Here is a 15,355-nt window from a genome sequence, read left to right as displayed (position 1 = left end):
GATATAGCTCATTTTACTATTATTAAGATAATATACAAACTTAATAATAAATTAAAATAAAAAGATATAATATTTAATATTTATTTTATGCTTTGTGATAAATTTTTAACAACACAATATAAAATCGAATACTAAGTAAAATATTCATGCAGTAAACAATAAACAAACATTATGTTTTCTGACTCGTACACCTACGCATTTACGTCAACGTCATAGACCATAAATAATACCTTCAATAAATAGCATATTGTTTTAATAATAATCTAATAAAATCATGTTGATAAAAAACAAAAAAATCTTGCTTTTTATGTTTATGTATTTGTTGCGTATAAATCCGATTTAGACAGTTCCTTGATTATATCAATTATCCATCTATTTGCTTTAAAGATAAAAACAACCCCCGGTAATCAAATAACTACTTGATATTCTTTTAGTTGTTTGCATGTTTATCAACGTTGGGGAATTAGGTCGAATGTGCAAATATTGTAAACGATTATCGCCAGCGAAAAAACAGAAGCCAGTAATTGCGGATCGCTATTTAAACAAACAAATCCACTTGATTGTCAATATAAGGAACCAGGGGACTCAATGCACGTTGCAGTAATCAGATAGGCCTAGTACCAAGCTAAGCGGATTAAGACATACTTGCTTGGTAAGATTTCGAATTCAATTTCAATTTACGTTGAACTAGGTTTGGCTGTTTGTTAGGCTAAGGTAATTAATCACTTCAGCAGGTACTAAAGTGTGTATAGATTTTGTTAACACCCGCAGTGAAAGTCGTATTCTGTATAAAGAGAAACAACCAAAGCATATATGCTTAGTAATGTCTCACTAGATCTGATAAATTTTTCTTTAGATTTTTAAGATCGATCCGTTTTGCTCCCTATTTGCGTAAATCGACATGGCTCGATTGATTTTGGCAACCCGCGAATACGGGAAACTTTTTCTTTACTTTTTATCTGCGCGTTAATGACTATCGTTTGCACTACAGAATTCTTTCAGTCGGCAAAAAAAAACGTGGTTAGATGCCTCAAAGATAATGTGAAAATTCTTCGTTTTTTCTTGCTTTACCCGCAGCCAGTTAAAGCAAGATAAGGCGAAAGCTAACGAGACAGGAAAAGATTTAAGAATTAATTGCTGGTGAAATCAATCAGCGTTAGACGGTTAGGCTAAGAATCTCAACTATCCGTTAGCGAAGGGTGAAAACAGAACCAAAATTTAAAAACAACTAAGTGAATTTTAAGTCAAGAAGGGGATTTTGGTTATTGTAATCACTGCTTAACTAATATAAAAAATCAAGTAGCTTTAAGGATCTCTAACATGGTAAAAACAATCCTATAAAAGGTGTTAAATAAACACAGGTATACGCAATGGGTATAGAATTCCTCAATCATGAATAATCATCATACAGACAAGAATAAAATTGATTAAAGACGATCGTTTTAATCATGCTGTCAGCCGAGTGACGTTTATGGATAGTGGCGTCTCGAGTAATGTTAAGCGGTAATTATTTAGTCGACAGCTGCCCTTGACTCATGGGTGTGAATGAGATAGGAAAGGGAGGAAAACAACGCTTTCCTTATTATGTCTGACATTTTGTTTAAATTTTCTTAGTACGACGAATTTGCTCAAAATCATTGCGCGGTTTGTAATAAGCGGGACTGAGTTTTAAGAGGTTAGTCTAGCTCGTTTTTTTTCTAATATTTACGTAGTGTTGTGAATTTTGTTATACTTTAACCCCAATCTGGGAAGGTGAACACGCTTGAGCGGCCTTGGCACGTGACTTTGTTGGTTTAACTCGATGTAATAAATTTGTTTAAGTTTAAAATGAAATCACAGTCGCGTTTACATATATATGACGTGTTCATGTAATAATTATTGTTCCTGGCGCGTCACAGAGCTAATATTTTCTGTCTGGCGTGGATTTCTTCAAGTTGGCCGAACTTGAGCGTTCTTGAACACGTTTGGATTCCAGTAAAGCGAATTTTAGTGCCTTGTTCAAGTGTAATTGGAGCGCTTATGACGCAAGTTGTAGTAGGCCCATGAGGATGATAATTATACCCACATCAAAGCAAATCTCAGGCAAGATTTTGCCTTTTAACGCCAATAGAGAAAGTCAAATCTTAGATCGTAATAAGGCTTGCCAAAAAAATGACGGTTTTTTAATATTTTAGTAAATATTTAGGTTTGGTAACACAATGTTATCCCAGTTAAAGTAAACGTAGTTGTAATTGGTAGGAGTTGTTTACGTCTATAGATAAGAAATTGTTCATTTCAATATTATTGTTATGTAACTTCTATTAAATTGCTTTCTTTTACAGGTGCTATATCGAAACTTTTTATCAATAAATATGAATAAATTACGTTATTATAAATTTATCTGCTATGTATTTCGATTTCTGGGGTTATTAATTTTATGCCAAAATCAAGTTTCTGCTCAAGACAGTTTTTTTGATCGAGGCTTTGTGGGGGTGGGCCAGCCCCAAAAATGTGTTCCAATACCGCCAGGTTTAAGTTTGTGCAAGGACCTGCAGTACAAAAAGATGGTGCTACCCAATTTATTACACCACGACAAAATCGAGGAGGTGCAACAACAGGCTAGCAGCTTTGTACCCCTTTCAAACACAAAATGTCACCCACATTTAGAGGTTTTTCTATGCTCTCTGTTTGCACCGGTTTGCTTAACCGAACTACCGATCCCAGGGCCAATTCCGCCGTGCCGGTCGCTGTGCAAGACCGTTGAAAACCACTGCAAACCGATTATGAATCAGCACGGCTTTCCTTGGCCTGAAATGCTGAATTGCAGCAAGTTTAAAGACCAGGAACCATGTGTTCACCCTGGAAACACAACCGCTACCCCTCCACCACGAAAAGTAGACAGTAAGTTATTTTACTTATTTTTATTTTCAAATGTAGGTGTCTACCAGTATAATTTTGTGTACTTATAAGGCGTAAATAGGGTTGTGTTAAAGAATTGGGTCCCTTCTATTTTTACTTTAATGGGAAACTGTGATAATTTTCCATGTGGAATGGGGATAGTCGTTAAGGTGAAATGCATGTTCGTTCCAGAGTGACTATAAGCAACACGCCCACGCTACCGTCAGTCACTTTTCAATTTTGATTGACATGCCCTTTCCTTAGGCGAACGCGTGTCGTGTCAATGCACACACGCAAAAAGCAAAGTGCTACTAGGCGTGCCGAGCCCAGTATTAGTAACTTAAGGGGAGAAACATTACCCAGTTTAATTGTCCCGCGTATTACGACAGTTTGTTTTTTGAGGCGCGATATTAATTGTCCGTGTCGATTTTTGGTGACATTATTAACTCTTCCGAATCTAGCATGGGGTTGGCTAGACATAAGGACTAAAGGTGGGCGGAACCTTGGGTTATAGGTCCCCCAAAAGGGAAAAATATGGCACCCCTTTCTAAATTAGGCAAGCACTGAGTGGCAATGTATTAAAAATAGATTTTTATCTTGACACTGATGTCAAGTAGGGTTCTAATTAACAAACTCCTTTCCTTTTTACCTAATCTTTATCCTCTTTTCTTTCTTTTCTTTAGTTCTCACGACCGAATCACCCAGCGAACTAACTACTCCTAAAACTATTTTACTAACAAATTCAAGTGAGTTTCTTTTCCAACTTTTTAACTTAAATAGTTTTTTGTATTTTAATTTCTTGAATTAAATAATTTTCTGTATTTTAAACTTAACATGAAGTTAAAAGCTACAACTAAATTTCCTTAGGGATATCATTTGATTTACAATTGACATTAAGTACTTGTTTGTTGTATCTAAAATTTTTGACATTCCAATTGCTAAACAATGTCATTAATAATTGTTAAGTAATGGTTCAAAGTGTAATTATCATGTTTGTACAAACTTCCAATTATAAACAAGTACTAAGACATTAACATTACACAACAAAAACGTCTTGTAAATTAATATTCTTTTAATATGAGTATATATACTTAAAAGGTGGTCATCTGTAGTATTAAAATTTGGTTAAACTGGTGTTAAACATACTTGAAATAGATAACCTATTATTTGAGTTAGGAAGCTTTGGTTGTCACGCAACATTATAGGAAGACATTTGAGAGTTAATTTCCTGCGCAAATTACGTCAGTTTTGTTAAGTAACGTAAAATTTGATAGTTTCCACTTTAACTTTTGACATGGTTATAAACGTAGCGGCACAAAAATTCGTGCGTAAGATATAGCAAAATGAACAACAACATTGTTCGATATAGGGCGATTTAGGAATAGGCGTTTTAATCGATTAAGGTTAAATACGTTCCTTTCTCATTAGGTGATTTAAATTGTTTTCGAATTTTCGATACAGTTGTGGTCTTGAGATTTTTAATTTATTGCTATTTCTTGGTCTGTATTTGGTTAACGTTGCCTTTGTATTTGGATTACAATTTTACGCATTTGCAAAACCACACGTGGCAATAATTAGTCAAAATCAGGCCTTTGACATGCTATCATATTCCATGAGATTTATATTTTATGGCTTAAACGGTTCAATGTTTGGACAGACAAAGGTGCCCTAGGGCCAAATTCGTAAGTGGATTAGCGTAAATGTGAGTTTACATTAATAACATAAGAGCGCGGGTGGTAAAGTGCCTTATTAACGACTAATATGCGACTAAGTAATTACGGTAATGAAAATACAATGGCATTACGCCTAACCTCTTGGAATAATTGCCATAAATCACACTTTTAACCGCGTGTTGATGTGATTGTTTAGCCCTTAAACCGTCAACATTTGCGTAGCCTTGCAGCCGGAGCCGTTAATTATTGTCATAAGCACAGGAAATAAGAAAGCTCGCCATAAACTGCGATCTTATCTGGCGATTTTATCGAAATGTTCGCTACAATAGTTGCCTTGTCGTCTGCGTTGTAATCAAGTAAAATATTTCGCGATATGATAAACACTTTACAAGTTTGCCATTTGAAATGTTTTGTTTCTACGACTTAGCAGTCGAATTTCAAGTTTGTTGACGCGACATTTTATACATGGTTCAACGTTTTTTTAACGAATTTTATGACGGTCAAGATTGTAAATATTAATGGCATAATATTATTTTTAGCAATCTTTTCAAATTCAAATATATAAAATTAATTTATAAGGCACCACAGTTACACAATCATCTTGTCCAAAATTTTATTGCGCAAATGCTATTTGTGTTTTGTTATACATTAACTATTCAAAGCTTTGAACACAAATAAAACAAACACGACATGTGACTAAGTCAAAATCAATACCCTAATAAATCCAAAATTCGATCAGGACCTTTAATAATTCCATGTTTTTATTTAGGTAATATATGTGCTCCTTGTCGGACAGAACTACACAACGGAACTTTATTGGACAACTTCTGTGCCAGCGAGTTTGGTAAGTTATAATTATTTTTACATTTAAAAAAATCCAAAAACACGTGACCAGTAAAAATATAAGGCCACCCAGGTGCGTTTTAGTAACGTTTATTTCATGCTAAATATTGCAAGCAATAACAAACCTGTCAACAATTAATTGCAACCCATGTTCGTTTCTCCACGGGCCGCCCTATATATTTGTACACACCTTAAACGTTACTAACCTATATTATGGGGTAATGTCACGTTTTATGCAGTGTTTTATAAACATTTGTATTTAAGTCAAAAGTGGTAGCAGTTCAGATAAAGTAGGGTTAGGGTTCGAATTTGTTTATCAGGCCTTACCAAATGTGCGAAATATTTTGGGATTGTTGTTTAAAAACATCTGTTTTTTGCTGTTATCACCCCCAGAGTGTAAATAGACTTTTAACACCCAAAATAACCTTAGCTTAAAAAGTGTTTCTAACAATAACCCGACCATAAATTGATAAACACAAAGCTTCGGTCTTTGTAAAGCCAGCTTTAATGTAAGGCCAGTGTCGATGTTAAAAATATAAAAAAATCTGATTTAAAATTCAAATTTAACTTATGCACATAGTAAGACCCCACTTTTAAGTCGTGACCACCATTTTTATTAAATATAGAAAACGACACTCTACAAAGTCCTTAAAAAAACAACATAGGAACGCCCCACTAGTTATTTTATAATGAACTTACCAAGTCAATATAAACTTTAATTCGCAATATGTAAACATACACAAAATCAGTAAACACGTTAAATATCCGTGATAATTTGGCAAGGGGATTACAAAATATTAGCAGCGTAAACAACGTTGAGAAGCAGACAAAACCCTTAGGGGGAAATTGCGGCGTGAACGACCGAGATTAGCGCATGATTGATAGATGGAGTGTTTTTAAAAGTCAATAATTATCTGCTACCATTTAAGACTTGATAGCATCATTCGCCATTATTTTCTTATAACATTGTGTATTTGTAATTGGTCTTATGTAACTAATAAAAAATTTCTGTTTTTTGATTTTCTTATTTTTCTTGCAGTTTTGAAGATCCGTGTTCGAAAATTAAAGATTAAAAAGAGCAAGGGGATTCGAGAAATCCAACCTGAACGAAAGAAAAAGGCTTACAAGCTTGGTTCGATTAAAAAGGCTGACATAAAGCGCAAGCAATTAAAGTTTCACTTGAACGGAACCAAACGGTGCATTTGCCCTCAACTTGATTCGGTCAAGACCAGCAAGGGAAAGGGCAAGAAGGGTAAAAAAGGAAAGAAGGGCAAGAAAACAAACTTTTTGATAATGGGCCGCAAAGACGACCGCAAATTTCTCATCACCGTAATTCATTCATGGGACAAAATGAACAAAAAAATTCTAAACTCAAAAGCGAGTAAAAAAATATTTAAAGGGCGGCAATGCCCGACCTTCGGAGAGGACGCGATGTCGTTAACCGGAAGATAAGGTGACAAAAAAGTTAAACTGATTGCGCAAATTTTCAGTAAAAATTTGACGTTTTAATTAAAGGCCGCCAACTTTATGTGTCGAATGCAAACTACACATTACTAAGGCTGTTTGTAAATTAAATATATTTTAGTCAAACGCATTTTTGTGACGACTTAAGAGATCATATATAACATGCGCATGTTTACTAGTTTTAAAGCCATGGTATAAAACACAAGATATTCTGAAATAAATGTTATTGTTTGTCCTAATAAAATAACCTATCTATTGATACATAAAACCTATGGAATTTTAAACGCCTTATACTAATGCTCAATGTCTTTTTGCTGTTTACTTCCCTAGAAATGCAGTTATAGTTGTTGCCCATTTTCATAGTCCAGTGACTTTTAAATATATAATATTTAAATATGCTTTTCTTTTTTAATGTGAACTTTATTTTTTTTTGTATTTAACTTTTATTGTATATAGGAATTCGTATCGAGTAAAATACAATATTTAATAAATTGCACTACGATTTGGTTATGTTAATAGCACACAAATGAATCTCCATTGCGTCACACATGACGTCACGATCATGGCGTGACGTATTCCAGCACAGTGACGTAAGATTATATGAATTTATCAAGACTTTTTCGCGATATTTTGCCGCGACGTGGACGTTTTTATTTTGGTAAAAACAAGAAATATTTTTACCAATTCGATGATTTAAAATTGGATTTCTACAATTCAAATATAAAAAGCTAATTAGGTATATATAAAATTAATCTTCCTATATGTCATTTCAAAAATATTAAATTAAAAACTAAATTGTCAAATTTGGGATAAATTTTTTGGGATAAAAAAAAGTGTTTGCCCTAGTAATCAAAAATCATTTAACCAATAAACATTTCCACGAAGACCAAAAATTTAACAACGAAATTTATTGAAAATTTAGGTACATTTTTTATACCAAAATCTAGTTTTTGGAGGGGCATTATTTAAAGTAGGGTAAGGGTAAGCTAGTTTTCGGTCAAAAGTCATTCGGTAAAATAGTTTTTGGTCAAATTAACAGTAATTGAAATTTAATGCTTTGGTAATTAGGACTTACACATTTTGAAGACCAAAATCAAATTTAAGCGAATGATAAATTCGCATCCACTGGTCGTAGACCACGTCATATTTAAACATCTTTAGCGAATCTGTACCGTCTGTGACGTCATAAGAGAGAAGGAAGAGGTAAGATGACGATGATGTCATGGTGGGGTTGGTTGAGGGTAAAGGTAAAGATGATTTATCAAAAAATCTATTCTCAAAAAATTTTAAATAATATTTTAAGAAATTTACCTCCTATACTATTATTTCTTTAATTAAAACCAAATAACCATTGACATAAATTATTTAAATTGACTTTTTCCTTAATATAAAAAAGTAAGGGAGGGCCTGAAAAAGCAGTTATCCTTAAATATTAGACAACCTACTTTTTTTCTGCAAAGTCGTACATTACGTTTTGAGTTGGATTCGTCAACCCACCACAAATAAACATCACGAAATGAGAAACCCATTCTGCAGAGTTTAACGAATCCATGGCTGCAAAGATCAAAAAAATTTAAACATGGTTTGAAACTATAATTAACATATTCTAACAAAAATACTAAAACTCTCACATCCGTTGAAAATTAATATTTTTTTAAAGTAATTGCAACATCGTGGAACTTGTAATACCTTTGGCATATTTTCACCCAATTAACATTTAACATTGCTGTAACACACACCAAGATCAAAGAGAAATCTAACCAAGATATTTAATTTAAAAACTAAGAATTTATATAAGTTTTAACCTGTGACTATTCGTGCCTGGTATCGAATTCAATTAACATTTTTTATAATAAAGATTAAACGCATACCGCTAATGCAAAATAAAACCACTAATTTTACAACCAAAATTGAAAAAGGTAATATATTAAAATTAAAAATAATTTGATCAAAAATGTGTTAAAACTTGAAAATAGATGTAATGTGGCATGTATTTTATTTTACTAGACCACCAAAACCGAAATCTTATTTACTTAAAAAATAATTAAAATTTTAAAAATAAATCTTGCATTAATTTATAAAATCCGCCATATTTGATTTAAAAAACTTTCTTTTAACTTACACTCAGCTGCTGTCATGAACTGTCGTTTCGGTGAATCCCCTTTTGCGTTCCCAAATTTAAATGTCGTCTTCTTGCGGCCAGGCGAGGTAGGCTTAAACTTTTAAAAACATGGTTTTAAGGCAAAATTAATTTCAATTACGTGTGCCAGCAGTGATTAAGTGGTTGATTCCGGTGATTTTGGCACAAGATTATAGCAATTAGCCGACAATAGCCATGACACACTTACTCAATATTATTGTCTATCGATTTCAAATTGCCAAAATGGGGGGAAACAAAATTCCAAAATTGATTTGTAATCTAATATTTGTCACGAATCGTTATTTCCCCACTTGCAATTTAAACTTAACTCTTTTATTAAAGAAAAAGGCAAACGAAATATGTAAAACTAATTAATGCCCACAATTGTTGTGCTCAAGTACCCAAATTGTGTTTCAAAACCACTTTTGAAGTGTATTATCTTTTTGAGTAACACGAATTGGCAATACACAATTGTGAATTCCAATAGAATTGAATTTAAATGAATAATCACTCTTAAAAAAAAAGTTAAGAATGTAACAACATAATTAGGCGGTAATGATTCTTACTTCTTTTTTTAAAAACAAAATTAAGTATATTTAGCATAGGCAATGCTTTAAACTTAGGATATATTAGTCTTATCTTGAAACGTTAAGCCCATATCAATCCAAAGTTAAACCTAAGCCACAACGCATCTGTAAACAGCATAAACTAGTTTATACCTGACTAGTTATGGGGTTATAAGATTGAAGAGTGTTTTGTATATTCCTTCCAAGTCATAATAAAGTTATTTTAATTCGCATTGCTTGACTTACCCGACTGTATATAAGTGATTACTGTAAATCTGGATTAGGCCTACAGGCTTAATTATCGTTAAGCAATTAATGCCATATGAGAACGTAAAATTATGCTAATACAATAAACTGTTAATACAGTAAGTATTTAAACCTCTACCTTGTTTTTATTTTTAGCGATGTTTTGTAAAACATTTACAGTGCAAGGTGTGGCTGCATGGCAATAGCTGGGGTTGGCTAGACTGTTCGGCATTAATTTCCATCTTGCATTAGACTTGCTTAAATCTAATTGCTCTATGGTATCCGTTACACAATTAGCTATAATAAATATTTAAAAACAGTTTTTACTGAAATAAATTATGCAAAATTAGGTTTTTATGTATAGTTTTTTACATTGGTTTAAACAGTATATCATAACAAAGTTTCATAAGTTGACCACAAAAAATGCAAATTGTTTTACAGATTATATTATTAACAGTTCAATAACTTCAGTGTACATTAACATCTTTTAAATACTTATACATAGTTTTATTGCTTACCCTTTTCCATATTTTCCGAGTTCCCGGTCAATCCACCAACAGCATACAGATTGTCAAACAGTGGAACAAGTGCAAAATTGGTGCGAGCAACTTTCATATTTGATAGTTGAAACCATTGAAAATTATCGTACCTTTTATAAAAATAAGTACATATAAATAAAATCCTAAAAACGGCAATCATAAAATACATTTCAAAAGACAACTTAGCTTAATGTAAAGCAAAATCTAATCATAAAAATATGGTTTGGCCTATAAATTGATCAAAATTTTTACTTGTAAACGTCGGAGCAAGCTGACTTGTCCCCATCAACAGAAACACCACCAACCACAAACAAACAACCGTTCATAGATGCCACGCAATAATTTCTTCTTATTGGAAGACTAACATTAGTTTTATATTGCTCCAACCGTCTACTTGGTGTCCCCAAACTATGACAAAATGTTTTTGTATTTGCATTACTTGTTTAAGATATAAGGTAGTAGTTAAACAAATGCACTGATGGTATCAACGAGGCAAACTATATTTGTTTTTGTAAGATGAGGTTAGTTATTTTAACTGTAAATTTAGGCTATGTTTTTTATCTATTGAAGTCATTTCTTACCAATAAATACCGTTTCTTATTTTTTTGTCCATATTTCTAGAAGTGATCATCAATCCGACCAAATCATGCCGCCTGTTGGAGGTTAAATTAGACGAGGTTTTATTCGGTGATTGCGAGGCTACAGTAATAATTTGTGTGCGAAGTATTCCAAGGACTCTATGTCTTGTTTCCTAATATCAACAAATAAATTAGGTAGTTTAATTAAAATCAAAAAAGTAATATTTATTTTTCATAATATTAGTTAAAGCGATTTTTATAAGCAAAGGAATCGCCTTATCGTTAAATCTGGCAGAAACTCGCCTCTGTAAAGCTCGTTGACTGTTATAAGTCAGATAGTAAGATAATATTATGATTGTTCCCCTTGAAGATCAAATTCTTGATTGTGCCATGTAGATACAATATACAAAACACAAAGGTTGATGTTAAGAACATACCTGATCAAGCATAACTAGGGTTTCTTTCATTACGACTTGGCGAAGAAAATCAGTTTTCATGTTACTAAAATTGACGAACTTCATCATTCGCGACGTCATCATTGGAACACGTTGCGTCAGTTTGTGTGTCAGCCAATCAACGATAGCCTTGTAGAAACTGTATTCTAGCTCGCTGTTTCGAAGTCTAGCAACACGGAGATATTCGTTGCTGATTAGTCGATTCAGTTCCTGAATAACAGAAAAGGGAAAACTAGTATTAAATAACTAATCGATTATTCACTGTCTATTTGAAAAAAAAGAAAAAGGTTTTATAAAAAGCATGTATAACAAATACAATAGGCAACACTGAAAAATTAAAATCTTATGGTTTACAATAAACCAAAGCTACAGCAGTCGAATGCAAACAACAAGGAATTAAGCAACCATAACAAACGCTAATTCAAGTAAATGCTTATTATCCAACCACTTGCCTAACATGTTTAAATTTAAATATTTAAGAGTACCACAAATGGTAATATCCGGAAAACTTCAAAGGTTAACATAATAAAACAAAATTTTACCAAAGACGAAAGCTCTTTAAAGGCCGGCTCTGGAATAATTTCAAAAAAACGAGAAATCGCAAATTTTCGGCTTTCTTCGTACATTCTTTGACAGCCATATGGTTTTGCTAATTTATAAGCTATCAGCACGTTTTCAGAGGTGAAGAAGCTGTGAAAGTTTAGACAGTGCTTGTCCACATATTTAGCACATTGCTCAACAATAAATTCGAATTTGAACCGAGTCGCAGTTCGCATTATGCTCATCACGTTTTCCTTGTCAATGGAACACTAAAAAAATTAAAGATCAAAAGTTACAAACCGCATTTACCATTTTCAGTGTCGTATTTTTAAATGATATATCATACTAGTAACTATTTACAAATCCATCTTAGATTTTTTGACTACAACAACCTTTTTTTAAATACTTTTACCATATATCACCTGTGATGTATAGATATATCGAATAATCTCAGAAAACGATTTTTCGTCAATTTTCGTCAAAACAATTTCGTTCGACTTTATTCTGCTTAAAATAGCATGAAAAACATAACTACTTGCTGCAATGATAACACGATGGCAGGGCACACGCAGTGTTCCTACAATTAAAGTTAAATCACAGAAAAGCTGTTGTTCGCGTAGGTGATTTAAACCTGAAATAAAAATACTTCAAATATGCAAAAACAAAATAACAAAAATTTAAAGCATGCTTTTTAAAAATATGCTCAAGTACTGTTTTTTATTGTTTTTTTTTCTATTTAAAAACAAATACTTACCAGTTAAGATAGTTGGAATACTTTTTGACTGAAACCCAAATTTGACTTTGTCTTTTTTGGTTTCCTGACAAAATTTCTTTGTTTTATCTTCTTCTTCTGACGTTGCCCTGAAAAGTGCAACCCTAGCAGAGCTTTCAGATCTTGAAATCTGCCCGGTTCTGGGCCAAGTACCTCCGCTTTTCATTAAGTTTAATTCGTCAGAAATAGTCGGAAAATTTGGAGATTTTAAGCGGTTCGACTTACTTTGACAACTGTAACTGTTTGAACGTTGGAATGGGGATATATCGTTAGACAAAAAATTGTCTAAACTTTCTGAATTGGTTTCTTCACTCTCCTGTTAACAATAAAATATACAATTATTTAGTTTATGTTAAAACTTATCTTGATAAAGCAAAGGTATCTTTTAAAACGTCTAACACCATTTAACTTTCTATTCACATTTACTCAACAACGTCATCTCGTGGTACATATTTTATAAGTTTATGTTCAGTTATTTTCGAACGCAAACTTTTTACTACAATCATTATAATCGGAAAATACATATCGGCCGTTTTCTTTTCTGAAATAATATTTTTCAATATAAAACGTATAACTTACTACTTGTAAACACTCTGTGTTATATCGTTGATTGCTTGAATCAATATTGTGTTCAGTGGTTTGCACAATGCTAGGAACAATAAGGTCACCAAAATTCTTTAGGCTTTCTATTGACTTGTTCAAATTACTATCCCTGCGATGATGATAAGCTATTTTAATCGAATCACCTTTTTCGTGGTTTGCTAAAGCGACAACTTGCTTGTAAAGGCGGGAGGGGGATGCAGGGCTAAGATTCTGCAGCAAATTTTAGTTTTCATACCAATTATTAAATAAAATGTAGGCTATGTCAAATGATTGGTAAATTTTTTTTTCTTACAAAATAAAATAAATTACCAATAAAAATAGTAAAAAGATAATATTGCTAATCTATTTTTTAAAAAAGTGTTTTCTACATAGCCTACCTGTTTTGAATTATTCAAGCTACTTTTATTTGAACCATCCAAACTAGACAAGTGCTTTTCTATTGCACCTAAAAGCAATAACTTAATTTAAAAAGCGTTATTTTTAAAATTTAAATGAACAAAATATATCTAAGCTAATACACTTACGGGTTCTGTTATTAAGTGAAGTTAAAATACTTCGGCATGCCTTGACGATGATTTCGATTTTGAAAACTTCAGCCGCAACTTCTATACGAGTTATTTTTTTCAAGGAACATTGCGTCTGGGCCCTGATAAAATGTATGTTAAAAAAAGGAAAATTTATTCTTTTTTCGCAAGATAAAATTTAACAAACAGGGAGATTTTTTAAATAATACCTTAACTAAATGGTTTAACATTATGCACAATGTAAAGCTTACTTACTTACCGATACAAAAATGGTATAAGAGCAAGTATTCCTTGTGGTAAGACAACGTCGGGGTTTAGAAAACCTTCTCGATTATTGAAAATCTGACAAAAAACTGGACTCACAGCGGCAAGAACTGCCCTGTTGGCAGCAACTTCCTTTAAAAAAACCAATAAACAGTAAAATAACTAAATAAACCTTAACTACAAATATATATAACACTATGTTATGAGTGTAACTCAAAATATAAAATGCTAATAACCTATAAACACAAAATTTAGGCTTTAGTCATTTTTTACAAATAAACACTTTATAGCTAAAACAACAATACTAAACCAAACTTTATTTCCCAATTAGGCAATTGCGTAGGTTTAAAAGTAAAATTGCGCTTAAGTCTCGGGAAACTTTTTAAAAACGCGCCATACAAAAACGCGTTTTTTGGGCATTGGTGTGTATGCTGTTTTGATTACAAAAAATCAGTTTTGCAAATATGCATAACCAAACGGTTTTGCATAATATTATTAAAATGATTAATAAATTTATAAAAAAAAGTTTGATTTACCGTATCTTTGTAAACAAATGTTATGTCTGTCAGTTCGCCCCTTTCTTGCATATTTTTTAAATTTTCAGTTAACTTTCCACTAAAGTTGATATCATTAATTTTCCATAGCCCTGGACCTAACCCGAAACCAGCTGATTTATTAACGGACGGAGGTGTTGTGTGGAAAGTTCTAAACCCTATACAGACTTCTCGTCTTAAAAAAAAAACAAATATAGACTATATGTATTTTTTGTATATATATTTATTATCGATGGTCGACTCTACGATCTAAACATAGAGTAACATATGTTACCCCGACCCAGCCTTGAGTTGCCTTTGGCAGTATAGAATATTATAGATAAAATTGTTTGATATTTAAGCTGCTGATTAAGTATTGGGCCAGCAGGAGTTGCAGTAAAGCCAAGTGTTTTGACCACTACGCCACGCCGTCGAACTTTGCTTTAACATAAAAATAAAAATAATAAACATTTAATTATTTTAACTTGCGGTAGCGTTTTTAGTTTTAAATATTTTTTAAACAAATTTCCACTTACTTTTTTGGCATAATTAAGGTTTTCTGTTGTCCTTAAATAATGTTCTTCATACAAGTCAAACATAACTGCAACACAGGCTATTCATTTATAAATTTTAGACATTGTTAAACTAGGGCGTTTTGTACCTAACAAAGAATAGTTGTGGTAAAAACAAGAATAAAAAATGTAAGGTCTTATTGTATCATTATAAGTTTGTGCGTCA

The 15,355-nt window shown here is 32.3% G+C and overlaps 2 protein-coding genes across 3 annotated transcripts; one reads left to right on the top strand and one right to left on the bottom strand.

Annotated features, from left to right (window-relative positions):
* Nucleotides 1-2,325: 2,325 nt before the first annotated feature.
* On the top strand, nucleotides 2,326-7,359 carry LOC145741182 (secreted frizzled-related protein 1-like). Of its 2 annotated transcripts, XM_082558721.1 has the most exons (4): nucleotides 2,326-2,880; nucleotides 3,561-3,623; nucleotides 5,320-5,394; nucleotides 6,433-7,359. In XM_082558721.1, exons 1-4 carry the CDS (start codon nucleotides 2,352-2,354, stop codon nucleotides 6,843-6,845), a joined length of 1,080 nt encoding a protein of 359 aa, XP_082414847.1. In that variant the 5' UTR covers nucleotides 2,326-2,351; the 3' UTR covers nucleotides 6,846-7,359. The 2 variants fall into 2 exon arrangements, with proteins under 2 accessions (XP_082414847.1, XP_082414848.1); XM_082558722.1 differs by lacking the exon at nucleotides 3,561-3,623.
* LOC145741181 (uncharacterized) lies at nucleotides 7,277-15,278 on the bottom strand. The gene is made up of 18 exons (XM_082558720.1): nucleotides 15,154-15,278; nucleotides 14,621-14,813; nucleotides 14,080-14,216; nucleotides 13,821-13,942; nucleotides 13,674-13,741; nucleotides 13,273-13,506; nucleotides 12,676-13,009; nucleotides 12,344-12,552; nucleotides 11,924-12,190; nucleotides 11,364-11,591; nucleotides 10,930-11,099; nucleotides 10,601-10,756; nucleotides 10,328-10,458; nucleotides 9,949-10,106; nucleotides 8,980-9,076; nucleotides 8,303-8,411; nucleotides 7,933-8,127; nucleotides 7,277-7,564 (listed from the first exon to the last, which is right to left on the bottom strand). Exons 1-18 carry the CDS (start codon nucleotides 15,162-15,164, stop codon nucleotides 7,354-7,356), a joined length of 3,030 nt encoding a protein of 1,009 aa, XP_082414846.1. The 5' UTR covers nucleotides 15,165-15,278; the 3' UTR covers nucleotides 7,277-7,353.
* Between the last annotated feature and the right edge of the window lie 77 nt (nucleotides 15,279-15,355).

This window comes from Corella eumyota, chromosome 2, assembly GCF_963082875.1.
Source record: "Corella eumyota chromosome 2, kaCorEumy4.1, whole genome shotgun sequence".
Classification (NCBI taxonomy): domain Eukaryota; kingdom Metazoa; phylum Chordata; class Ascidiacea; order Phlebobranchia; family Corellidae; genus Corella; species Corella eumyota.
Note: the sequence above shows the minus strand (reverse complement) of the source record. Positions and strands in the feature narration are given on the sequence as shown.

Bases quoted from the DNA above. Each gene is read 5' to 3' on its own strand.
- LOC145741182 (XM_082558721.1), top strand. From the start codon at position 2,352: ATGAATAAATTACGTTATTATAAATTTATCTGCTATGTATTTCGATTT. The intron at 3,624-5,319 runs GTGAGTTTCTTT...GTTTTTATTTAG, and splicing joins TATTTTACTAACAAATTCAA to GTAATATATGTGCTCCTTGT. The intron at 5,395-6,432 runs GTAAGTTATAAT...TTTTTCTTGCAG, and splicing joins CTTCTGTGCCAGCGAGTTTG to TTTTGAAGATCCGTGTTCGA.
- LOC145741181 (XM_082558720.1), bottom strand. The intron at 12,191-12,343 runs GTGATATATGGT...TAATTTTTTTAG, and splicing joins GATATATCTATACATCACAG to TGTTCCATTGACAAGGAAAA. The intron at 11,592-11,923 runs GTAAAATTTTGT...TCTGTTATTCAG, and splicing joins TTAAAGAGCTTTCGTCTTTG to GAACTGAATCGACTAATCAG.